Below are 26726 nucleotides of genomic sequence, written 5' to 3' on the forward strand. Positions count from 1 at the left end.
TAAAAGACTCCTTGGAAGGAAAGTTTTGAACCTAGACAGCATATTAAAAAGCAGAGATGTTATTTTGCCAACAAAGGTCTGTCAAGACTATGGTTTTTCCAGTTGTCATGCATGGATGTGAGTTGGACTATAAAGAAAGCTGAGTGCCGAAGAATTGATGCTTTTGAACTGTGGTGCTGGAGAAGACTCTTGGACTGCAAGGTGATCCAACCAGACCATCCTAAAGATCAGTCCTGGTGTTCATTGCTAAGACTGCTGTTGAAGCTGAAAGTCCAATACTTTGGCCACCTGATGCGAAGAGCTGACTCATTGGAAAAGACCCTGATGCTGGGAAAGATTGAAGGCAGGAGAAGGCGACAACAGAAGATGAGATAGTTGGATGGCATCACCGACTCAATGGACATGGGTTTGGGTGGACTCTGGGAGTTGGTGATGGACAGGGAGGCCTGGCGTGCTATGATTCACGGGGTCGCAGAGATTTGGGCACGACTGAGCAACTGAAGTGAACTGATGCTGAAGCTCCAATACTTTGGCCACCTGATGCGAAGAGCTGACTCACTGGAAAAGACCCTGATGTTGGGAAAGTTTGAAGGCAGGAGGAGAAGGGGATGACAGAGGATGAGATGGTTGGATGGCATCACCCACTCAATGGAGATAAGAATTTGAGTAATCTCCGGGAGTTGGGATGGACAGGGAGGCCTGGTGTGCTGTGGTCTACAGTGTTGCGAAGAGTTGGACATGACTGAGCGACTCAACTGAATTCCTGAACAGCCTTGGTGTGTTATTGATGGTTTCAGATGTATATAATTTGAGGTTATGTGGTGACTGTTTCAATCAAAACTGTCAGCAAAAAATATACTCACAACAGACTATTAACCAACTAGAAAGTAACATATACCTTCTGTCATCTTGCTGTTTACTTAAGTATCACGTGTGAGGTACAATCACAAGTCAGTACTTATCCCAGAAAGGAAAGAGTACTTAGTTGTAAACAAAATGGAGTCTTACATTTATGCCACAAAATGGTTTAACTTTTACTTCTAGAACAGAAATGCACCCTAGGGAAAAACACAAAATAATGCTCTTTGCTTTTATATGAATTAAAATCCAGAGTTTGTGTTTGAAAACAGTAATAAGCATTAAACAGCACTTCTGTGTTGTTGTATATGCACATTTGCTTTAAAGCAGACTGTACAAACATAAGAAACTGTTTTATCAAATTTAAAATTACTTTTTGTTAACAACACGCTGCTTTGCCCATGGAAACCTTTTTACGTAGTTTAAGGCTATATAATCTTACTGCTAATCAATCATAAACCACACCCATCATTCCCTCCAAAATTATAAGCTAAATTTATAAACAAAATTCACTGTAACTTTGCATTCAAATATTTAAGCAAATGAGTCAAATTAAGTCTCTGTACACAAACATTTACATGACACAGAGGAGATAAACTTTATAAGTTATGACAGTTACCTAATACTTATCTTTGGAATGGGTCATATGCAACAAAATGAAAGATGCTTTGTTTCTCAATGTGTATCAATGAATTCATTTTCAAACCCTGTGAATATATTACCAATTCAAAAAATACGATCATAACTAATATGCTTAATATGCAGTTATATTACTTAGTAGAGTTTTGCCCACTCTTAGCAAAGAACTTGATTTAATGCAACTGAAAAGAATGATTCTAATCACTTAAAACTGAAAGTTACAGATCTTTACCTTTTCATTATACAACTTAATGTAACCAATCCTATTATCAAAAAATTTTCTTTCCAAGTTCTAGAAGTCATTACTCTAGGATATTAAAATTAGTAATAACCCGAGGACAAACTACAGATTGCTAGACACATCTGATAAAGAATTGTTATCTAAGATACGGAAAGAACTCTTAATAGGAAAACAAACTACTGGGCCAAAGAGCTTATTAGACACCATGTTAAAGATATACAAACAGATTGCAAATTAATACTAAAGATTCAAGTTACCATAATGAGATTTAACTGCACGCCTATCAGAACAGCCAAAACCCAGACACTGATAAATGCTGGTGAAGATATGGAATAGAAACTCTTTCAATGCTGTAGGAATGCAAAATCGTACAACCATTTTGGAAGAGTTTGATGATTTCTTACAAAACGAAATATATATTCTTATATATTACCTACCCAAGTTGAAAACTTAATTCCAAACAAATCTCCTAATGTTTGTAACAGCTTTATTCATAACTGCCCAAACTTGCAAGCAACCAAGATATCCTTCAGTAGGTGTATGGAATAAACTATGGCACATCCAGAAAATGGATTATTCAAGACTAAAAAAAATGAGCTGTCAAGCCATGAAAAGGCATGAAGAAAACTTAAGTTGATTACTAAGCGTAAGAAGCCAATTTGAAAAGGTTGGATATGTAATGTACAATTCCACATATAACATTTTGGAAAAGGAAAAATTATAGCAGCAGTAAAAAGGTCAGTAGTTGGCAGTTGTATATTATGATGGATTTGTCACTATAGATTTGTGCAAACTCAGAAAACACCAAAGGTTGACTATAATTTATGGACTTTGTTAATATAGGTTCATCAACTTTAACAAAATGTTATCACTCTAGTGGTCGATGTTGGTAATACAGCAATGTATGTGGTGTGGGTGAAGAGGGTGCATGGGAAATCTCTGCACTTATCTCTCAACTTTGCTGTGAACCTAAAATTAAGTCCTTAAAAAATTTAATATGGAACATTAAATGCCAGGTATTTTTATCCTTACTTACAGATAAAGAAGCCTGGTTTTAGGGTCCATTATCTTAACTATTAAGTCATTTCACCTATATTGCAATTTTTTCCTTTGCAATTTCATGCTGTGGAAAAACCACTTCTGCTCAAACCATAGGCCCTAGTTTTGCAGATAAAGCCCACTGAAAAGAGCTATGATAAAGAGACTATCCCTAGGCCAAATAGGTAATTCATATCATCACTGTCAAAACATGTCTGGGGTGGGGATGTACAAAGTGCAAGGAGAAATGTGGTATTAGTCTTAAATGCTTTATGTCAGTGTGCATTTCAAAGTTAAAGCCCATTTATATATAATCTTGCCTGAGAAACTTTCAGGTTTGAATACAGGAGTCCTGGTACAATTGAATCTTCCTAGTTACCTTACACACTTTGATCCCTTCTCCCCAACTGATGCTCCTGACAAATCAAATCCTTAAGTCAGATATGTTCTAAATATTTCACATAAGAAATGATTATGGAAACATTACCATAATCTCAAGCTACTTATTTCAAAGGCCATTACACACAAGTGAAGCCTAAGGGTCCGTCATCTTTCCATCTAAGTCTTCTTTGTCCCCAATATACCCCTCTTCGATTTCAAAACCTGAAGATTTAAAAACTTACCAAGCAAATGTTTACAGAGGTAGCACTGAAGGAAAACAAAGTCTTAAACTTTGAATAAAAATTGTTTGCCTTCGAACACCACAATTTTTAGCTCAACTGTGATTCAGTATCCTTCATAATTCGAGACACTATCCTTGTCTCATACTTCAATAGTATACATATCCCCTCACCTGAAGCAAAAGTAGCAGCAAAGAACTGTGACAGGTGGCAGCGAATCATCATGGTAAATACTGAATATTTCCATTTCCAACTCCATCACTGAGATGTAATGGTTCTGCTTTTTGGCTTCAGCTATTGCATTGGCCAAGTCAACATGCCACTGTTAGCTCTTGTTCTTTGTTATCTCACATGACACCTGCAAAGACCAAGCCCATGGGACCATCTCAACATTAGAATCAAACCCCAAATAAAACTATGCCAGTTGCTATAAACCAATTGTAATGCCTAAAGTGCCATTTATAAAGCAAAAAAAAAAAAAAAAAAAAGGGAGATAGGATGGAATAACTGACCTAAATTCTAACACTGTTTTGATCCTAAAAGTGCCTATTCATGTCTTCAAAATTAAACTGCCTATTATGTACCATAAGAGATGTTTAACACTCATCTCATGGTTCTCATGTGAATGTTTAGGGATGGAAATGAAAAAAAATTTATAATATAGCCATGCAAAGTCTATAAATACGACTAAAGTTCAATATCAAACATTTCCTAATTATCCCCCTTTAGGATATCTAACTATGGCTTAAAAACCCAATAAACAAGTGGAAAGTCTCCCTCTGTACATGGCTTTTATTATTTACATAATACAATATAGCATCAATGCTGAATAGCATGATTATGTGCAATACATAAATATGTACTATCTGTACACATCTGCAGATCTAACTTTAGAACTAAGGTACATAAAATTGAAAGCAAAACTGAATGCTTTAAGAATAAAAGTAAAAACTAAGACTGAACACTGCAATAAATCAGAAGTAGTGCCTCGTGTACATACTTAAAACTATTTACAGATGAAAACAGGCATTACCACGACACTAATCTAACTATACTCATTTATATATAAAAAACACAAGTTTCATACATCACAAAAAACCTTCCATTATAACACAGAAGTGATATTACCAGACAAGCATCAGTGAAGTATACTGCCTCTTCTAGTTGTTATTGTACAATGCTGTAGATAATGCAGCCCATGCAATACACCCAAGAACACTAGAGTCCTACACCCAAGTACAATTAATATAAAGCAGCCCTCTGCAAGTGGTGCTGGATACCACTAAGAAGTCTACTGCAGCCATGTTGGTTATGATTTTCCATGCAGAAGGGTACAGTTACATTAAGAACTGAAGTCTTTAAAAAAGCTTTAAACATTCTTTCTTGAACCAAAACATTCAACAAAATATGCACATGAAAAATTAACTATTCAGATACCTTTGCAACTTAAAATTCAGATGCATGTTACTCCAAAGAGCTGCTGTATGTGAAAACCAAACGTAGAGTTTTAATTTCTTCTTGTAAATAAATTAATCCTAGTGCAGTTTTGTTCTACACAACATTTTTAGCAATGAGTAATGCAGACATCGTCTGGTGCAGGCCAGCATAATAAGCTTCAAAGACAGCTCAAGACCCTGTTGGCTTGATGCATTTTACTCTTTAACCAGTTAAACAATGTGTACCTTTCACAGAGTGTCTTATTTGACAGTTTTTAGAACACCAATTAACCAGGCTTACATATGGCACCGAACACTGGTTTCATAGAAAGGTCTGATTCTTTTTATAGCTTTCTTCCTGCTTCCAAGGAACATGTGGAAATTAACAGGGTGAAGTTTAACTATGGTAGAAGTAGACTGCCAGTCCTTTTCTGGTGTACCATTTCTTTAAAAAAATACAGGCACATAACACTAGCCAAAGATTATACCTTGATTACATTCCCAAAGGCAGATATGCTGCAAACATGCAGATAGGTATTTCAGTTATTTTGTTTGGCACGAAGGAACTAAATTTTGTCCTTATTATCTGTGTATTTCAATTTGCTGTGCAGATTTTCATCCAATTTTATTCAGGGGAGGGCATATACATTTTGTAGGGCTGTATCTATCCAATTCTGCCTGTAACAAACACCCAAACATCCTAAAATATCAATTATAAGACAGACAAGTGTAAAGTAAAACTCTGGAGAACATCAAAGGAAAATGGCCATGCATCTGCTCTTTAATGTTTTCCTATGGTATATTAAAATAAAAACAAATTATCAGTCTCTTCACAAGTAGTAATTTATATTCTCTGAATTTTTTCAGCCACAACAACTGGATTCTCTTTTCTGATTTTTGCTGCAGCTTCTGCTTTGTAATCATATGGACAGTTGTGCTTGTCAGAGTAACGGTGAAGTCCACAAAACAAATTTCCACATCGGCAGTCAAACCCTGTACATATAAAAGGAAGCAGAGTCATTTAGGAACTTATAGCAATTAGAAGAAACAAAGTCAATATAGAAAAGGAACCAGATTTTCATGATTCTCTGTAACATTAAACCAATTGTCATTTTAAATTGTCAAAGTGTTTTCAACCTCTTTTGACATGGCGAGAAATACAAGTAACTATCTTCCATAAACTCTGGTAGATATCAAACACAGTAGAAAAATCACAAAGCTCTAGAGTCAGACTGAACTGGATTTAAATTCTAGTCCTGCTGCTGCTGCTAAGTCGCTTCAGTCGTGTCCGACTCTGTGCGACCCCATAGACAGCCGCCCATCAGGCTCCACCGTCCCTGGGATTCTCCAGGCAAGGGTACTGGAAAGGGTTAGCCATTTCCTTCTCCAATGTATGAAAGTGAAGTCGCTCAGTCGTGCCCGACTCTTAGCGACCCCATGGACTGCAGCCTACCAGGCTCCTCCGTCCATGGGACTTTCCAGGCCAGAGTACTGGAGTGGGGTGCCATTGCCTTCCTACTATACACTAATAATGTTTCCACACATTGTAGAAGGAAATGTGTTGTAGAAGACAACCACATACAGTTCTGAGATTTAAAAGGAAATAATTAAAAAGTATCTAGAAGATTTTGTTTCTGGCTCAAAGTAGGTGATTACTGTTTAGTTCAACTATCTTTCCCCCAGAAAAACAAAGCAAAGAATCAAGAGATTAAGTTTTACTAATCCTATAAAGGAAAATAATTCAGAAGGCCTGAAGTCAGGAAAGGGTTTCATAGGATTAGAGAGACCAATGGAAAGCAAATCAACTTCTTCTTACTGTCCCCTTTCCAGTCTACTGTGGAAACTTCCTATTCTTGAAAGCTGGGTGTTTTATGTTTAAGACTGACTAGTTCCACAGGCAGTAACCAGGAAGCTCTTGAATACCTGTAAGGCCAACTTTCTTTCTGCACATGAAACACCTGTTCTTCTTTGGTTTGGGCAACTCGGGAGCTTTTTCTTCACTTTGAGAAGTACTGGGCTGAGAAACTGAAGGACTGGGCTGAGTGACAACTGAAAAAACAAGGATAAAAATTAGAAGTTTGTCAACTGTTTGGCTGACAATTATCTAGTAAGTCAAAAACAAAACAACAGTAAGACTCCTCATGAAAATGTTTAAGCCCTTCTTGAAAGAAAACATATAACATGTATTTTAAATACAGTCTTTCACTTTATTATCACTCCACTCAAATTCCATTAAACTCACTTTAGGACTGGGAAACAAAATCCTAATTCTAGGTTTTAAAAACCTGAGAAATGTGGTCATCTGCTCAGTTTCCACACTGCAAACACCAAAATGCAATCTTCTTAATTAGGGCAGATTCAAGTTCATTAATACTCAGCAAGTAAGGCTGCCAACTTCTGAGGTACTTAGCTATAAAGTCATTTTGTTTTTATACTGAAAAGTTAAAAGAAAAACTGTAGATAAACAGTAAATTTTGACAAGTAAAACCCAAATCATTAACCTCTCAGACTCTAAAATTTCACAATTATTGTATCATTTTAAAAAGTGCTTTATATTGTCTTATGCAGAAAATATGGAAGCCTTTTTAAAAAAAAGAAAAAGAAAAAAACCTTCTTTTGAAGATTAGCAAACACTGTCTTTAGGACAATATAAATACTTGTGAAGCTTAAGGATTCCATAGGCAAAACAAAATTTTTATAGCACAGCTTTACTTTGTGATACTTGAGAGATATGACCTACTTTAAAAAGTCCATTTCTCCAGGTAAAAGGGGTCTAAGTTTTAAGTTCACTCATGACATCAACAGAATTTGTCAATATAAAGATAAAACTGCAGATAAAACTGTAAGTTCATATTACCTCCAGGTTATTTAAAACAAAATTTAATCCTACCTTTTTAAAATTAGTATTAGTCCAAATCCCAAGAACAGCAAATTGAAGCATATAATACTAGAATTACTGCCTAAACAATAGGCCAGCATTAATGCTATCAGCATAAATCCAAACTCTACAGCAAACCAACTGGTTTAATAACAACTTACTGAAATCCTTTCCAAATTTAGAATTCATTTATATTAGTGATATATCCAGTGAAATTAACAGTATAATATGAGACCACTGGTAATATTCTAGCTATTTTACTTATTCCTAACAATCTACCATGGCAACCCTAATGTATTTTCGTGATGGTATAATGAAGTGTCGACAGTCTGTGGAATAGTCTAGGGGACGTGACAGCCATTTCCCTGGCTACATGTGAAAACTGGACAGTGGTTCTTAAAATATACACAAGACTTTGGTGGGGGTGGGGGTAGTTAAAAAAAGAAAACTAATACAGAAAAGGCAGAGCAGCAAAGTGCATTCAGGTGAAGAAAATAATAAATGCACAGAAATAGTTACAGATCTAATCCAAAAGAGTACTGTTCCAAGATTTTGTTTTTTAAATAACAAACAAATGAAACGGAACAACACTAATTTAGTCAGTTTTTCATCATAAGGATGGAACTTTAAATACCAAATATAGATTCAACCACCCAACATAAAAATTTTCACCTTAGCTTTATCAGTCAAGATTTATACGGTTCACATAAGCTTGGCTATGTAATATTAGCAAAAGCAAGCTTCCAAAGCAGATTATATATTCAACGCTATTTTCTCACTAAAGGTTTTAACATTGTGTCCCAGTCAACACTATACTAGGAAACAATGAATTGATCAAACCAACTATGTGCACCACCAGAGTATGCAAATCACGGTTCCAGGGTCTAGCAATGAAAAGTAAAAAAGTTGACCTGACAACAGAGCACAACCAGAAGTGCTTTCTTTAATGTTAAGTTCAGCACAGACTCAAGTCACTATTTAATGAAAACCAAAATGCCATTCCACACTGAGTTTTAAACTCCCATAGGGATCTCAAACTTCATCTTCAAAGTTTCAGTGTTCAATATGTTCTTTTGTTTGAGTATTTCCTGCACTACTGACAATATCCAAGACTAAACACTTTTGATTATTTTTTTCTCCATGGCTTTACAATTCAACTTTCATAATTTCTTCTTTAATGTTTCACAATACCTTCTTTAATGTTTAGATACTTCTAAAATGTAATGGTAACCTACCTTCTAAATTCATTAAATTCTTGACATTTCCAGCCTTCACATGATAAAGTGCTGATGTGTAGGTGCAAAGGTAACAGGGGATGGGCAGAGAAGAGATTAAAGAATCAGATAAACACCATACCTGGCTCTGACACCTCTGTTTTCGGGGTAGTTACTTTGTCCTCTCTTGAAATGCTCATTTCTGTCATTTGCTGAGTTACAGGCAAGGCAGCCACAGGCATATTTCTATTTGAGTTCAAGCAAACATTTTTAAAGATGTTAAGGGTACTTGGTGAGATAGTAAGTTGTCAGTTCAATATATATAATTTCTAGCGTGATCAAATGGAGCTAAATACTCTAAAAAGGATGCCCAGCACAAATGTCTGAGAATAAGGAGACCAATCTGATAAATGGCTCATCAATTGAAGCCTGCATATTTGTAAAGGTTACAGTGTTCCATCAGAGGCAACTAAAAATATTTAGCTGTGCCTGTAATTTAAAGGCAAAAGGGACAACTTTGCCAGAATGCCTTATGTAGCAGCGCAATAATCTGTAGAGCCTCATTCTCTGTAATCTTCACAGCTCAATTACAAGAAAAAGCACAGCATTTTCAACACAGTATCCTTGAGGCTACTCAGCAGCAGTGCATTATTATACACATCTTTACTCAATGACCTACAAGATCATATATTAAAGGACACTGGAATCCCCAATTGTGCAACACATGCAGGCATCTAAGGTATTAACATCCTTATTATAATGTAATATGTATGTTGTAACACAACATCATTATTATTTATTAACATTCATAATTATGTCAGTCATCTTTATTTCCTCCCTGCATTATTATAAATACTCAGAAATGTTTAATCTTACCTTGATTTTTCAGATGTGCTGCCAGCAGCACCTTCACAGTTGTTTAAACTAGCGTCTGCTCTTTGTACAGATGCAGAATCTGAGGTAGGACTGTTGGAACCACTAGCTGTCCCTGTTTAAAAAAAGGATTGGTAAAAAATGAAGCAACACTAGAAACACTCATTTTCAAAACTATTAATAAGTAACAAATACTTGCATTTAATTAGGTTAGTGACTTATGCACTTTTTCACTGTGCTGCAGAATCTTACACTTAAGTGATATCCAAACAACAAAAAATATAAATAAAAAAGTCATAGCCAATAAAACCTCAAAAACTGAAAAGAAAAAGCTAGAAGATGCTTGTAGATGTCACTCATTCCTCATGCAGTCATTCCAAGTACTTGGTTGTTGCTTTAAGTTTCAAGCTTTTCTCAGGTCTTCTCTCCTTGGACTTTCAGCACTGATTCTCAGTTTGAGGCCCCAATTCTTGGTTGTATATTTTGCGGTCACCAGTTCTTCAAATGCGTTATTTCTTGGAAACAACTTACCCATTGGGCTCATTCTGCCACTATTCTGCTGCCTCTGAAGATGTTCTTTGTAGCAAACAGAACACATTCCATTTGTCCTAGGATTCCCATAAAAGCCACATCCTGTACTACACAGCATAGGCCCTGGGGTCTGGTTAGTCTCCTGAGCCATTTTTCTGCTATAAACAGAACAAAATCAAAATTTTAGAAACCAGAATTTAGTTAAAAAAAAAAAAAAAAAGAAGAGGAAAAAACCACACAATCACTAAATTAGTACAATAGTCATCATTTATCTTTGTCATTTCTAAACACTCTGTTTCTAACAAAGGCCTAAATTGTGTTATTAATCCTTAAAATTGGCTAAATTATGAATGTTTTGTTGCTTTTATAAAACAAAGTACGTGAAAGGAACTGTTTTAGCTTGATAAACAATGATCTATCATGACTTGACATTTTTAGGACAAAAAAATTCTATCATTAAACATTAAAATTTCACCTGTCACTGTTTAATTCCTGAAAAGGTCACCCTTCCATTGTTTAATTTATGTTTAAATTAATTTTTCTAACTGGTATCTTTAAATCACTTTTTGTTCTCCTACACTACAGGCAGATCATTTCAAATCATCAAAAATTAACTGACTCTTCATATCTACTAGTGGTTCTTTAAGCTATTAGTATGTGGATGCAGCTCTAAAGGTTTCTTAAAACACCTGAACATATTGGGCCCTTGTAATTAATTCAATTCTGCTGCAGGGCAGAGCATGGGTACTTTAAAAATGCTGCAGCACCTGAAGCATATAGGACACTGAAAAGAGAGCTGGTAGATCATCTAGCTCTTCCTGTTACCCTGGCACCAAAAGTGAAGCTCTTTAAGAATTCAGGGGTCAGTTGCCTAGGAAATTTCTTTTGTTCTACATTTGACATGTGAAATCTGGGTCTAAGTATACTTTAAAGCCAGTGCCTAGAAACCTGCAAAGCACAAATTATCAGCCACAGATTTCTCAACCAACAGCTCTATTAAAACTTGTAACAAGCGTTTGTCTTCCTCATGCCAGAAAATAACGAAACTTTTCCAAGCTCAATTTCAAGATAGCAAAGTAAAGCAATATACACAATCTTTAATAATGGTTAATATTCAATGCTAGGTTACCAGAAATAACTTAATATAACCTTGCTATTCCAGAAGCCTTCTTAAAATTAACACAAATACAGTAATGTTTTGCTAAATTTAGTAAAATTTGCTGAGTTAAGAGAACATAAATATTTAAGAAAAAAATTTTAAAAACCTGAAAAGGTTTCCATGTCACCTTAAATTGTGTATGAATGTAAAGAAAGCTTATTTGGGCATTTTATCAAAGGGAGATTGTAATAATTCCGGTCATTGTCATTTAACTGTACCTAAATGTTGACAATAGAAGTGACTTACAAGTTATGAACATTTCAGGTATATATAGGAAAGTACTTCCAGCTAGAGCTTGTTACTTCCTATAATTTCATGTTGCTTGTTCCAACCAGCACGAACTAGAATACACTCTTTAGGGAGTTATCATAAAGTATTAACACTTTTAACCAAAATTACACAAAGGAAGAGGACTATATTTGATGTGGCCTGAATCCTGACAATTATTCCCCCAACCATTTAAATGATAGTAATCTTTCCTTTTGTTAGCAAAAAGACATATTACAAGCTTGAATATATTTTAAGCCAATGAAGCTTGCATGGAAATTGACCAATATTTGCAACTTACTTCAGACAACAGTACTAATTTAGTTAACACCATCTCTTTAAATAGTAAGTGGAATTTAGCTGACTCATTTTGGAGCAGGGTAGTGTAACATTCCAACATTACTTACGAAGTTTATTGATAAACACTTTCAGTTGAGTTTTTAATATTTTGAGTATAACGTGCAAAAAAAAATGCATTGTGCATTTATTTGCATGCTCACCATGCAAAATATGTGAATCTTTGCCCTATGCAAAAAGGACGGCCACTTCTGGAAGTCCTCTTAAGAATTATGCTTTAGCTTACCTGCTATATTTTTAACTTTTGCTATTATTTGACAAGTGGCTTAAAGAGTAAACTGGCCTAAAAGTCAACTTACATTAATATTAACCTGATTCTTAAAATCTTTTGTTTATATAAATGTGGGTGGGGATCTTAACCAATGATTTCACATGCAAAGTATTCCAACTTTTTTCAGGAAACACATCTACCTTCAACTTACCATAAATAGCCTCCAAACTGAGACACAGAAGATAAAAGGACATTAGTCTTATACATGGCTTCTCATCTTGTAGACTTTTCTCCCCCTAGAAAGGCAGCTTTTAAATGCCATCACAAGTGCACAGCTTGCCTTAATATTTCTCAGAAGCTTAGATCACATGGGCGGGCGCTTCAGCCTGTCACAAGGCTGCAATGTGACAGGCTGAGCTGGATGGAGGCTCTCACATAAAGCCTAGTCAACAGGGGCCTCTGAAATCAGCTTCTATTTATATCTCAGAGCCTGCCAACTCCTACACAACCCCAAGAACTAAAGATGCAGCACTTGTATACCTAATATAATAAGCAAACACAACAAAAAGATGCCATTAAGGTTGTTAGTTTTTTCTGAGGTAGGGAAGGAGAACAATCTCAAATCAGAAAGGCAAGTATCACCAATCACTCAAAGACGAAACGGTCAGAGTTGTTTGTAAAATCCAAGCACAACGAAGAGAGCACAAAGGTAGAAACCACCCTCCTGTTTAGTGGCAATTTTGAGGTGGGTGTGGGGAATAAGTTGCCATTTCCCTATTTGTATTTTAGAAAAAAATACAATACCGTTATTACTTAGCATCTTTAATAAAGTTGTTAGAAACTTAAGCATTCATTGTGTCAGCTCTATCAAATATAGGATGAAATGTACGTGTGTGTATATATACACTTTACAGTTTGCGGCCTCCTCTAATTCATAGCTGAAAAACAAAACCCAAAGACAGGAGCAGGTAACTGAAAAATTCTCCAGCCTCAAACATGAATAAAAAAGGCTTTTACAACTGTGTGAATTTACTTCTCTCAGGTGCACAAGACGTTAAGAATCGTCACCCTACCCGGAGTTGAGACGAGTTCTAGTCTCTAATCTACCTCTAACTAAGCCAGTGACCTTGGGCAAGCCCTTACTCTCCAGATCTTCGTTCCCTCTTGCCAAATGGAGAAGATTACTGTGATTTTAAAGGCTCCTTTTCAGGCTTAATACAGAGCCTGAGAGAGAGAGAGAGAGAAAATAGGGAAGGTTTAAACATCTCTCGAGGGGGACATTTTTAGAAGAAAACTTGAAAAAATAAAATTTCAGTATTTTCACCAATTCAGTTCTGAATCCCTACTTTAAAAATAAGGAGTAAAATAATGATTCGTTTAATTTTTTAAGAAAGTCTGTAAATCAGCCAAAGGCCAAGTTAAAGAACAGCGGCTCTATGACCTACATACTACTGTGTTCTTAGACCAGATTAATAGCAAACATTCAGTCAATAAAGATAACCCAGGCCTTTTCCCAAAACACATATCCACGGAGTGCGTGGAAAGAAAGCAAAAAATTTCACGTTCATCAGCCTAAATGCACGAAACAAAGGGGAAGGTGCTCCATTTCCTTCATGAAAGGGATCTCCGGCGAGAAACTCAGCAACCTCGGTAAAACTGAGATAAGTCCCTATCGCCCAACGTTCCAGGGGATTTTAATACAAGTTCGAATCCCACTGGTCCTCCACCCCTACCCCCATGCCCTTCCAAGCAGAGGCCTCGTTCAGGAAAGCCCAGCAAGGCCTTCTCCAAAAACCACTGAGTCATGCATTACAGCAGTTCCGTAGGCCAAGCAGGCCCCTCACTCTGCCGGTGCCTCGCCGACCCCCGACCCCCGACCCTGAAACGCTCCTCGGAGGAGGCGGAGAAGGGGGGTGCGGCGGGCAAGGGGTTGGGGGCGCGGCCATCGCCACCGCCTCTTTGTCTTTCCCGGTTCCGCGGCCCAGGCGGGACGCCACCGCAGAAGGCGGCCGGGACGGATTTGAGCGAGGCCCGGAGCTCGAATCTCCCCGAGGCCGCACGCCGGGCATTTTTTTCTCCGACCGTGCGTGTGAGAGCGAGTCCGGGGCACAGGGAACCGGCCTCCGGTCACGACGACAGGATGCCGCCTCCGTCTTTGTGCTTCCTGAGCTGGCAGGCGGGCTCCCCTCCCCCTGACGCCGCCATCCGTGGGCCGCTCGGGCTTCGCCCGCTCGCGGCGCTTAGTCCCCCACTCCCACCCGCGGCCCGGCACGAGCAGCCGGACGCCTTCCCCTAGCCCAGTGCTACTTACTCTTCGACCGCGGGAGCCGGGCTCGCGCACGACGCCGGCGAGGTGGGGACCGGGCCGAGCCCTCCGGGAGGGGCGAGCCGGAAGCCCTAGAGCCGCCGCCGCGGGCTGGAGCCGCAGGCGGAGGTGGCGCCGCCGCCGCCGCCGCGGAGTCCTCCTTTGTTCCCGCAGCAGCCCCGAGCGTGGCCGGGACACGCCGGAGCTCGGGAAGTGGGGGGGAGGGAAGCGGTGGGGGGAGCAGCGGAGGAGGAGGGGGCGGAGGAAGCAGTACGGAAGGCCGCAGCGGCTAAGGCTGCTCGCTACGCTCGCCCGTCGTCGCCTCACACCTCCACCAGCCTCGAGTTTGGCTGACTCCGAGGACGAGCGGGGCACGCGCAGCTAAGCCCGGGGACCGCAAGGGCCCGCGAACGGCGCTGTCCGTCGCTTCGCTACCGCCGGGGAAGCTCTGCAGCTCCCGGGAACTAGGAGCCCCAAACGGTGATGCAGGCAGGTCCGCGCTCCGGCCGACTGACGCGTTCTCTCCGCCCCGCGATGGAAAGAGGGAGGGGGCGGGGTCTGTGCGTCAGCGAAAACCCCGACGGCGGCGGCGGCGGCGGGGAGCGCCTTGACGTCACGTGCCCGACGCCGCGCCTCTGTCTTCAGTCACCCGGCCGGGGAGGCGGGGCCGAGCCTGACCGCGCTGCTGTTGCGCGGAGCCTAGTTACTGGCCCGGCTGCCGGCTCCAGGGTGGAGCTGGAAAGAAATAGTCCTGTGGAGGATGCGTTTCTATTTTTAGCTCGATTGTCCGCCCTCAGCCTTTCTCCTTCCGATTTTCTCAGTCAAGCCCGCTTTTCGCCCTCTAAGTTCTCACGCTTTGTCTAGAGTCTTTGGCAGACATTTCCCTTCCCTCCTCATTCTCCCTCCTCACCCACCCATCCAGAACGAGTTAGAAGGATTTGCTTCGAGAAGAGAAAATGAACCGCTCTTTGCTTCTGGGTCTTCTCGCCGGTTTATGAAGCTCCCAAGTCCAGTTCCCTCACACCCTTTTCGATTCTAAAGTCCAACCTGAGCATTGCCCTGATGCTACCGGGAAGGAGCGGGGCAAGGCGGCGCTCACTCGCTTCCTCGCTCGCCCAAGGTCACGGGTGGTTGTGCAGAGTCAGGAAAGGCTCGCCGGACTGGCTGCCAGCCCTCGGCCCTGGCGTCACGGTTCTGAACAAACTGTGTTGGCCAGCATGTAAAATCCCTGGAAATCATCTATTCCAGCAAAGCCTCGTGAACTGGGAAAGCACCAAATGTTCTACTCTAGAAATGAAGCTAAGGGACAAACAAGCCAGACCTGAGGGAGAGATCAATAAGGAGACGCTGTAAGAGGAAGTTCAAGAGGGTGCAATTCAGAAATGAGGCACCTGCTCCGACTAGTTTGAAAGGGTGAGTTAACTAAAAACACTGAGAACCTTTTCAAAGCACCAACAAAAAAATACCCCGTTTGCAGCTGGCCTCTCCAGGTGACTTGCTCAACTCAAAAAACAAACTTAGTAAGACAGAAAGGACTTATGAAATTTCCTGGTAAACAATAGCCTGATGGTGATTGCAGCCATAAGATTAAAAGACGCTTACTCCTTGAAAGAGAAGTTATGACCAACCTAGACAGCGTATTAAAAAGCAGAGACGTTACTTTATCAGCAAAGGTCCGTCTAGTCAAGGCTATGGTTTTTTCCAGTAGTCATGAATGGATGTGAGAGTTGGGCTATAGAGAAGGCTGAGCGCTGAAGAATTGATGCTTTTGAACTGTGGTGTTGGAGAAGACTCTTGAGAGTCCCTTGGACTGCAGGGAGATCCAACCAGTCCATCCTAAAGGAGATCAGTTCTGGGTGTTCATTGGAAGGACTGATGTTGAAGCTGAAACTCCAGTACTTTGGCCACTTGATGCAAAGAGCTGACTCATTTGAAAAGACCCTGATGCTGGGAAAGATTGAGGGCAGGAGGAGAAGGGGATGACAGAGGATGAGATGGTTGGATGGCATCACCAACTCGATGGACATGGGGTTGGGTGGACTCCGGGTGTTGGTGATAGACAAGGAGGCCTGGCGTGCTGCGGTTCATGGAGTGGCTAAGAGTCGGACGTGACTGACAGACTGAACTGAATGAAGAAATAGAAACGATGTTTAGGGCGTGTAATAGTCATCATTAGAGGGGAGTGAGAGGTTCCTTCCTTGTTTCCCGAGCTTGCTGATCAGAAAAATCACCTGGACTAATTGGTTCAGTTAAGTCTCTCAGTCATTTCCGACTCTTTGCAACCCCATGGACTGCAGCACTCCAGGCTTCCCTGTCCATCACCAATTCGGGGAACTTACTCAAACTCATATTCATTGAGTCGGTGATGCCATTCAACCATCTCATCCAATGTCGTTCCTTTCTCCTCCCGTCTTCAATCATTCTCAGCATCAGGGTCTTTTCAAATGAGTCAATTCTCATCAGGTGGCCAAGGAATTGGAGTTTCAGCTTCAGCATCATTCCTTCCAAAGAAATCCCAGGGCTCATCTCCTAAAGAATGAACTGGTTGGATCTCCTTGCAGTCCAAGGGACTCTCAAGAGTCTTCTCCAACACCACAGTTCAAAAGCATCAATTCTTTGGCTCTCAGCTTTCTTCATAGTTCAACTCTCACATCTATAGGTGACTACCGGAAAAACCAAAGCTTTGACTAAATGGACCTTTGTTGGCAAAGTAATGTCTCTGCTTTTTAATGTGCTATCTAGGTTGGTCATAACTTTTCTTCCAAGGAGTAAGAGTCTTTTAATTTCATGGCTGCAGTCACCATCTGCAGTGATTTTGGAGCCGAAAAAGATAAAAGTCTGTCACTATTTCCATTCAGCTGAGTTTTTAAGATTTTGAGTATTCCCCCATCTATTTGTCATGAAGTGATGGGAAACTGTTTACTTTTAAATAATCAGCTAGACCCCTCCCTTGTAGATAGTTTTGGTTGTTTGGGGTGGAGCTCAGAAACTTGCATATTTAAGTAGTGCTCCAGGTGATTCTTCTTTAAATTTTGTGTATTTAGGAGGATGCTGTCTTGTTGCCCTGTGCCGAAATTTCCAAATCAAACAGATCTCTGCCAAAGTAAGCAGAATACCTAGAACATAACTGAACGTTTTCTTTACAGTTTCAAGTTTTTCAGTTCAGTTCAGTCGCTCATTCGTGACTCTTTGTGACCCCATGGACTGCAGCATGCCAGGCTTCTCTGTCCATCACCAACTCCTGAAATCTACTAAAACTCATATCCATCGCATTGGTGATGCCATCCAACCATCTCAACCTCTGTCGTCCCCTTCTCCTCCTGCCTTCCATCTTTTAAGGTTATTGCTGTAAGCAATTAATGTATTAGAGATAGAAGTAGTTTCAGACACTGGTCCCAGGACCATTGGAATTGACTTTCTTGAATAGACAGATTAGTAAAAACTTAGCAGCTACCATTTACAGATACCTAAGTATTTTCCGTTTAGGGTTTCATTTAATCCTTACAGGAATTCACTGGGATAGGTACTGATATATCCATTTTTACAGATAAGTGAATAATGCCTAAAGAGGATAAGTGACTCCCTTGAGGCACTGAAGGACAGGGAATCAATAGAGGTGGTTTTTACTGAGGACAAAAATAACTTGGAGATTTTCCCCTTCCCCCATTTTAGTTATTAAAAAGTGAAACAAGATAATCTCTGAAGATGTGTTATTGAAAAAAAAAAAAAAAACAACAACCAAGGCAAGCTGGTTATTTAATAATGGATTGTGTAGTATATGTTAAGTAGCATCCTCTGATAATTTGTTTTTTCTAACAACCATTTATGATTTTCTGTATGAGACTGTTTCAAACAGGAATATACCTGGAATTGAGCCTAGTTTTTAACTACGCTACTACTACTAAGTCGCTTCAGTCGTGTCCGACTCTGTGCGACCCCATAGTCAGGCAGCCCACCAGGCTCCCCTGTCCCTGGGATTCTCCAGGCAAGAACACTGGAGTGGGTTGCCATTTCCTTCTCCAGTGCATGAAAGTGAGAAGTGGAAGTGAAGTCGTTCAGTCGTGTCCGACTCTTAGCGACCCCATGGACTGCAGCCCACCAGGCTCCTCCGCCCGTGGGATTTTCCAGGCAAGAGTACTGGAGTTGGGTGCCACTGCCTTCTCCGTTTAACTACGCTAGTCCTTCTCAAAGTATAGTCCTCAGATCAGCCACATCAGCACCACCTGGGCACTTGTTAGAAACAAAATTTCTCAGACCCCACACTGGACCTGTGGAATCACAAACTCTGAGTGAGATCACTTTGTCCAACCTGTTAAAACAGGTTCTCCATATGATTCTGATGCATGCTGAAGTTTGAGAACCATGCAATTACCCCACCATGCCATAGGAGATCTCTCAGATATTCACACCATGTGAAGGGAAAAAGTGAAAAAATTTTTTTCTTCTCTGTCTTCTTTCTTAAAGAAGACATACAGATGGCTAACAAACACATGAAAAGATGCTCAACATCACTCATTATCAGAGAAATGCAAATCAAAACCACTATGAGATACCATTTCATACCAGTCAGAATGGCTGCGATCCAAAAGTCTACAAATAATAAATGCTGGAGAGGGTGTGGAGAAAAGGGAACCCTCTTACACTGTTGGTGGGAATGCAAACTAGTACAGCCACTATGGAGAACAGTGTGGAGATTCCTTAAAAAATTGGAAATAGAACTGCCTTATGATCCAGCAATCCCACTGCTGGGCATACACACTGAGGAAACCAGAAGGGAAAGAGACACGTGTACCCCAATGTTCATCGCAGCACTGTTTATAATAGCCAGGACATGGAAGCAACCTAGATGTCCATCAGCAGATGAATGGATAAGAAAGCTGTGGTACATATACACAATGGAGTATTACTCAGCCATTAAAAAGAATACATTTGAATCAGTTCTAATGAGGTGGATGAAACTGGAGCCTATTATACAGAGTGAAGTAAGCCAGAAGGAAAAACACCAATACAGTATACTAACGCATATATATGGAATTTATAAAGATGGTAACGATAACCCTGTATACGAGACAGCAAAAGAGACACTGATGTATAGAACAGGCTTATGGACTCTGTGGGAGAGGGAGAGGGTGGGAAGATTTGGGAGAATGGCATTAAAAAAAAAAAAAAAGAATGACAAAATGATTTTATTTCATTGGAAACTGAAAATAGGTCAATTAACATTTTTACTCATTTGTAATAAAAAAAAAATTTTTTTTTCTTATATTACTATTACTGGTGTAACAGATTAGGGGACATACTTCTAAGGAGTGTTTTGTTTTTGGAGTTCTGAATTTTCTATTGGACTGTAAAGACAAACTGTAGAACACCAAATATATGATAGAATGCTCTTAATATAGTGTTCAAAAAGGCTGTCACCATGTTTGTTAGAGAAGGTTGAAACCAGCCTCTGCAAAAAATAACAGGGAAAGTGAGGCATACTCTAATTGTGGTGTTATTAATTGATTGTTGAAAAATACCTCTTGCAGAATTTCATTACATGGGACATACCAAGTGATTCGTACTGTGTGTTCGTTAGTCGCTCAGTCATGTCTGACTCTGCGACCCTGTGGACTGTAGCCCTGCAGGCTCCTCTGTGCCTAGAATTCTCCATTCTTAAATATTCCTTGAAAATACACTGAATTATATTGTATTCATTTTTTCTCGTAAAATGTTATGCATACTTACTACATTCTAGGTACCCACTGAACTGGGTGCTGGAATATACGTTGGTGGGAAAAATTGATCTTACCCTTTTTGTCGCGGATCTTTCTGTCATATTAGGGAGAAAGACATCAGCAATATTATCACATAAATATATAAATATGAGGAGAAGGCAATGGCAACCCACTCCAGTACTCTTGCCTGGAAAATCCCATGGACAGAGGAGCCTGGTAGGCTGCAGTCCATGGGTTGCTAAGAGTGGACATGACTGAGCGACTTCACTTTCACTTTTCACTTTCATGCTGGTGGGCTGCTGTCTATGGGTTGCACAGAGTTGGACATGACTGAAGTGATTTAGCAGCAGCAGCATATAAATATAAACTGGTAAACTCTTTGAAAGAAAGATACAGAAAGCTATTGGAGCATACTGGAGAAGGGCATGGGAACCCACTCCGGTATTCTTGCCTGGAGAATTCTATGGACAGAGGAGCCTGGTGGGCTACAGTTCATGGGGTCACAGAGTCAGATACAACTGAGTGACTAACACAGGGAGAATATAACCCATGACAATGGATGCTGAAACTCACCCAGATCTGAGTTCCATTGCCAGTTATCCCCATCACCAGTCATCCCCAATCACCAACGGAACGAGGAGTACTTCCTTAACGTAGTTGGCTATAGCAAACTGGCATGTCCTATGAGAAAGTTGAAGCAGTTTGTATTCTACTTAAAAATTTAGGTAAAGTCAGTACGAGTTCACTAATATTTTTCATTGCAATCTGGGGATGAGCCAAAAGAGGATTAATAATTGGAGAAGAGCAAATTAAATTTAGTTTCTTAGAAAGTAGAAATTGACATCCTTTAAAAATTGCAATAAAAATTATTAGTCCAGTGTAAAATGTAAAAGACCTGGAGTTATTTTAGTTTGATACGTAGCTTTCCGTTTTGGAATAAGAATTACTTCTATGGCATAATTGTAATACCCTGTCATGGGTATTACATTTTTTTTTCCTTCTGTGCCTGAGTAGAGCTTGGTGAAGCACAAAGTCTTTGCTGGGGTTTTAAAAACCATTAGATGTCATTTGATATTCTCATGGTATCCTTCTGTCTCCTTTCTTCGCCCTTTCCCAAATCTCAAAGATCAAGGTAACAAGACTCAATTGTATTTTTATTATTTTTAAAATTGTATTTTTATTATTCTCAAATAGGATAAAAGGATGTAGTTTTGTAGTTAGAGCAATTTGCTGTGAATTAAATATTAAGAGAACATGCCGTTATTTAACTAAAATTTTCCTTTTTTATAATATTAATTAAAATATCAGTTAATCCAATGGATTGGTTTTAGACTTAGCCCAACAAGTGACTGAATATTTTTCCCCAGGAAAATGATCCAGCAGGTAGAAATTTAATTATTGTATAGACCTTTTGGTAATTTTAAAGCTGTAATTATTTACAATGAAAAAAACTCGATCTAAGAATCTTCAAAAAAGTAACATGAACGGCTTACCTAATTAGAGAAGACTTTTAGACACAATCCAAAAACTGTTAACATCAGTTCAGTTCAGTCACTCAGTCATGTCCAGGTATTTGCGACCCCATGGACTGCAGCACGCCAGGCTTCCCTGTCCATCACCATCTCCTGGAGCCTGCTCAGACTCATATCTATCCAGTCGGTGATGCCATCCAACCATCTCATCCTCTATCATCCCCTTCTCCTCCTGCCTTCAATCTTTCCCAGCATCAGGGTCTTTTCCAGTGAGTCAGTTCTTTGCATCAGGTAGCCAAAGAATTGGAGCTTCAGCTTCAGCATCGGTCCTTCCAGTGAATATTCAGGACTGGTTTCCTTTAGGATGGACTGGTTGGATCTCCTTGCAGTCCAATGGACTTTCAAGAGTCTTCTCCAACACCACAGTTCAAAAGCATCAATTCTTCAGCACTCAGTTTTATTTATAGTCCAACTCTGACTAGATGGACCTTTGTTTGCAAAGTAATGTCTTTGCTTTTTAATATGCTAAGTTGCTTCAGTCGTGTCCGACTCTGTGCGACCCCATGGACTGCAGCCTACCAGGTTCCTCTGTCCATGGGATTTTCCAGGCAAGAGTACTGGAGTGGGTTGCCATTGCCTTATCCTAATATGCTGTCTAGGTTGGTCATAACTTTTCTTCCGAGGAGTAAGTATCTTTTAATTTCATGGCTGCAGTCACCATCTGCAGTGATTTTGGAGCTCAAGCAAATAAAGTCTGTCACTGTTTCCATTGTTTCCCAATCTATTTGTCATGAAGTGATGGGACTGGATGCCATGATCTTAGTTTTCTGAATGTTGAGTTTTAAGCCAGCTTTTTCACTCTCCTCTTTCACTTTCATTAAGAGGTTCCTCAGTTCCTCTTCACTTTCTGCCATAAGGGTGGTGTCATCTGCCTATCTGAGCTTATTGATATTTTTGCTGGTAATCTTGATTCTAGCTTGTGCTTCATCCAGCCCGGCATTTCACATGATGTACTATGCATAGAAGTTAAATAAGCAGGGTGACAATATTCAACCTTGACATACTCCTTTCCCGATTTGGAACTAGTCTGTTGTTCCATGTCCAATTCTAACTGTTGCTTCTTGACCTGCATACAGATTTCTCAGGAAGCACAGAAGGTATTCTGGTATTCTCATCTCTTGAAGAATTTTGCACAGTTGGCTGTGAACTACACAGTCAAAGGCTTTGGCATAGTCAATAAAGCAAAAGTAGATGTTTTTCTGGAACTCTCTTGCTTTTTCGATGATCCAGCGGATGTTGGCAATTTGATCTTTTGTTCCTCTGCCTTTTCTAAATCCAGTTTGAACATCTGAAAGTTCTTGGTTCACGTACCATTGAAGCCTGGCTTGGAGAATTTTGAAGATTACTTTGATAGTGTGTGAGATGAGTGCAACATGAGTGAACATTGTTTGGCATTGCCTTTCTTTGGGATTGGAATGAAAACTGACCATTTCCAGTCCTGTGGCCACTGCTAAGTTTTCTAAATTTGCTGGCATATTGAGTGCAGCACTTTCACAGCATTATCTTTTAGGATTTGAAATAGCTCAACTGGAATCCTATCACCTCCACCACCTTTGTTCATAGCGATGTTTCCTAAGGCCCACTTGACTTTGGACTCCAGGATGTCTGGCTGTAGGTGAGTGACCACACCATTGTGGTTATCTGGGTCATGAAAATCTTTTCTGTATAGTTCTTCCATGTATTTTTGCCACCTCTTCTTAATATCTCCTGCTTCTGTTAGGTCCATACCATTTCTGTCCTTTATTATGCCCATCTTTGCATGACATGTTCCCTTAGTATCTCTAATTTTGTTGAAGAGATCTCTAGTCTTTCCATTTTATTGTTTTCCTCTATTTCTTTGCATTGATCACTTAGGAAGGCTTTCTTATCTCTCTTTGCTATTCTTTGGAACTCTGCATTCAGACCGGTCGATATAGTTTTCCTTTTCTTTTTTGCCTTTAGCTTTGCCTTTTCTCAGCTATTTGTAAGGCTTCCTCAGACAACCATAAGCAATTTTTATGACTATTTGAATGAACAGAAGCCTTTATTTTTTATGGAGATAAAAACTTAAGGTGAAATAAATTGGTGAATATACATTCATTTATATTTATATGTATTGCTGTGGATATCACCTTTTTAAGATACAAGGTACTTTGGTCTCAAGAACTTTAAGAAATCTTTGTGACTGAACAAACAAACTAGGTATGAATGTTGTATGTTTTGAATCTCAGTAAGTTTTATGTGGGACTAGTTCTGAAATGACACCTTGGAGCATATTGTAACTTGGACTTATGGGTGTTGGGTGGGCCAGAAAGATAGTTAAGAATGGGGTCAGTGGTTTGGCAAGTACACCACATCAACTGGAATGGCATAAATCTCTGGGAGTGGCAATTGGTACTAAGGCCCTAGCTATCAGGCCACAGAAAAAGATAACAGAATGTGCATAGATGCCATCAGATAGGCAGAATTCAATCAGAAGACTGGTAAGAGAGAAATGGGTAGGGTGGGCCCTTGTCCTGGAAGAATATAAATTCTAGGCAGAAAGCCAAGGCAAGTGCCTTATGCTTGTATAATATTTTTCATTTACAGTGTATATTTGAAAACATTAATTCAATAAATTCTCACAACAGCCCATTGAGGTAGGTCAATATTAATATCTCTGCTTTTGCAAGGGAATTGACTGAGGCTCAGAGCAAATTATGTGTTCTATCCCATGTCATTCATTTAGTAAGAGTCAGAGCTGGGAATTTAATTCTAGCCTTCTGTCCCTTGGTCTTTTAGTTCTGCTGTCTCTCCAAAAGCATTTCCTTTTAAAATCTGCATCATAATTATGTTTCCCATTATAATGTGAACCCTCCGTATATATCTTGTATATCACTCATCTCACCCAAAATTGTGACCTTAATAGAAATTTTTATTAGATCATTTCTTCCAACCTAAAAAGACGACTCCTAAGTTTCACTAGCTGGTTCTGACTTCTCTATGCAGCTTCTAAGTGTAGCATTCCTTACATCTAGGGCCTGAGCACTTTTTAAGAAAGTAGATAAATCTTACTGACTTTACTGACCATAATATTTCCTTCCTTCCTACCCTCTCTCCCTCCTTCCTTCTTTTTTCCCCTTCCTTCTTTCTTTCTTTCCCTTTCTTTCTTACTTTTGAAAAGATAATATGCATAAGATACTTAAGATTCATTAGGACAGTGTCAACTACAATGTGAAGTCCTGCATCATTTCTCTCCCATCCAGAAACTAATGACCATAATGACAGTAGGTAATGTTTGTTAAGCGCTGATCAAGTGCCAAGCTTTGCTGTAAGCACTTTATCCATGTTAATATTAGCTTAATTAATCCTCAAGAATTAGGAAGTAGGCACAATTATTACCCCTATTTTGCTAGTGTGGAAATCGTCAAAGGTTACCCTGGTACTGGACAATCAAGAGGACTTCTACATGGTGTACCTCAAAGGCCTGGACAGTGAGGTGTTACCCCCAGTATGGTGAAAGGGAGAAGCAAAACTCCCACCAGGGCCCAGTGTCCACAGCTCCCAGTCAAGAGCTGTTTCACATTTCCGGCGGGGAGGGTGGGAGGTCCAGCTTAGAGTGAGCATTTCCTCAGCTTTGCCTGGGACTTTCCCAATTTTAGCACTGGAAGTCCCAGATCTCAGGCAGTTCCTCAGTCATGGGCAGTCCTAGCTGGTTGGTCATTCTAGTCTAAGTAGTATTTATTGTGAGGAAAGTTGAGGGAGTTCATACCTGAAGCAGGTGGGTGGATGATCTACCTCATGGTCATCAAGGAGTTTGGCAGGACTTTCATCACGAACTCTAGCAGTGAATGTCTTTTTGTAAACCCAACTGTATAAATGGTAAGGTGAGATCAGGGCTTCTGACTTACCCTCTCCACAAGGTCAGTAGGGTACCCCCTGTGTGGCAGAGAAAGATAAAAAGAGTAAGAGGCCTACCACTTGAGTTGCATTCTGATATATCAGGGCACAAAGGATGCTGATGAGGAACCAAACCAAATTCTCTGACTACAAACGTTCCTATCCTTTTTGACTTTTAATGTCATGCAATTTAAATATAATGTCCTGCTTCTACTCATAATAGGCGTACAAAATATTCTACTCTTCCTTGTTTCACCTGCAGTCAATAATCTAAGTTACTTCATTATCTATGTTGCACAGATTTAGGGCTTTTTTTGGGTGTGTTACCTGGAATTAATCTCATTACAACAAAGATAAAATGTCCCTTTAAGTAAAAATCAAAGATTGTATTTTTTTATTGAATAGTCTGGCAGTCTTGATATATTTAGAGTTACAAACAGAATGACTTTTCTTGTTGTTGTTCACTCAGTTACAAATTGCAAAAGCGATCAGAAAAACAGAGTCATTCCTGTTTCTTGCTGGATAGTGGGTGCCAAGAGAGGGAACAATGAAACTATGGTTTTCCTTTCAAAAAGAAACACAAGACATATGCCTGTTTGGTGAGATTTTATAAAGCTTGCCATAAAACTTCATTTGAAAATTACCCCACCTAAGAAATCATGATAAAAGTGGCCTGCTCCCAGAAATTCAAGTAAAAGAGTCAACCTGTTTTTGCCTCATATCAGTTTAGCCCTGGAATTGTGCTTAATGCATCACTAAGTGACTGAGGGAGTGAAATCGTTGACCAAAACTTGACAGAAGTGCAGTAAAGCTCAGGGCTATAGTGCAAAGCCATTGATTTTGCAATAATTGGTTTCTTTTCTGATCTAAAACAAAAGTGATTTTCACATGCCAGGGGATCTAATCTACTAATGGCGTTTATCCTTCAAGAACCATCATTTTCCTTGGAACACGCCATCCTATGTAATCCGAGCAATAAGAACATCAGAAAC

The 26726-nt window shown here is 39.7% G+C and overlaps 1 protein-coding gene across 2 annotated transcripts; it reads right to left on the bottom strand.

Moving 5' to 3' along the window:
* Positions 1 to 4170: 4170 nt before the first annotated feature.
* ZFAND5 (zinc finger AN1-type containing 5) lies at positions 4171 to 15139 on the bottom strand. 2 transcript variants are annotated; one of them, XM_086415523.1, is made up of 6 exons: positions 14634 to 15139; positions 10329 to 10486; positions 9801 to 9912; positions 9067 to 9170; positions 6756 to 6881; positions 4171 to 5825 (listed from the first exon to the last, which is right to left on the bottom strand). In XM_086415523.1, exons 2-6 carry the CDS (start codon positions 10477 to 10479, stop codon positions 5677 to 5679), a joined length of 642 nt encoding a protein of 213 aa, XP_086271649.1. In that variant the 5' UTR covers positions 10480 to 10486; positions 14634 to 15139; the 3' UTR covers positions 4171 to 5676. The 2 variants fall into 2 exon arrangements, with proteins under 2 accessions (XP_086271649.1, XP_086271648.1); XM_086415522.1 differs by lacking the exon at positions 14634 to 15139 and adding an exon at positions 12534 to 14492.
* Between the last annotated feature and the right edge of the window lie 11587 nt (positions 15140 to 26726).

The sequence above is a fragment of the Bos grunniens genome, chromosome 8, assembly GCF_055505025.1.
Source record: "Bos grunniens cultivar Pamir isolate PY7600 chromosome 8, Bosgru_T2T1.0, whole genome shotgun sequence".
Lineage (NCBI taxonomy): Eukaryota > Metazoa > Chordata > Mammalia > Artiodactyla > Bovidae > Bos > Bos grunniens.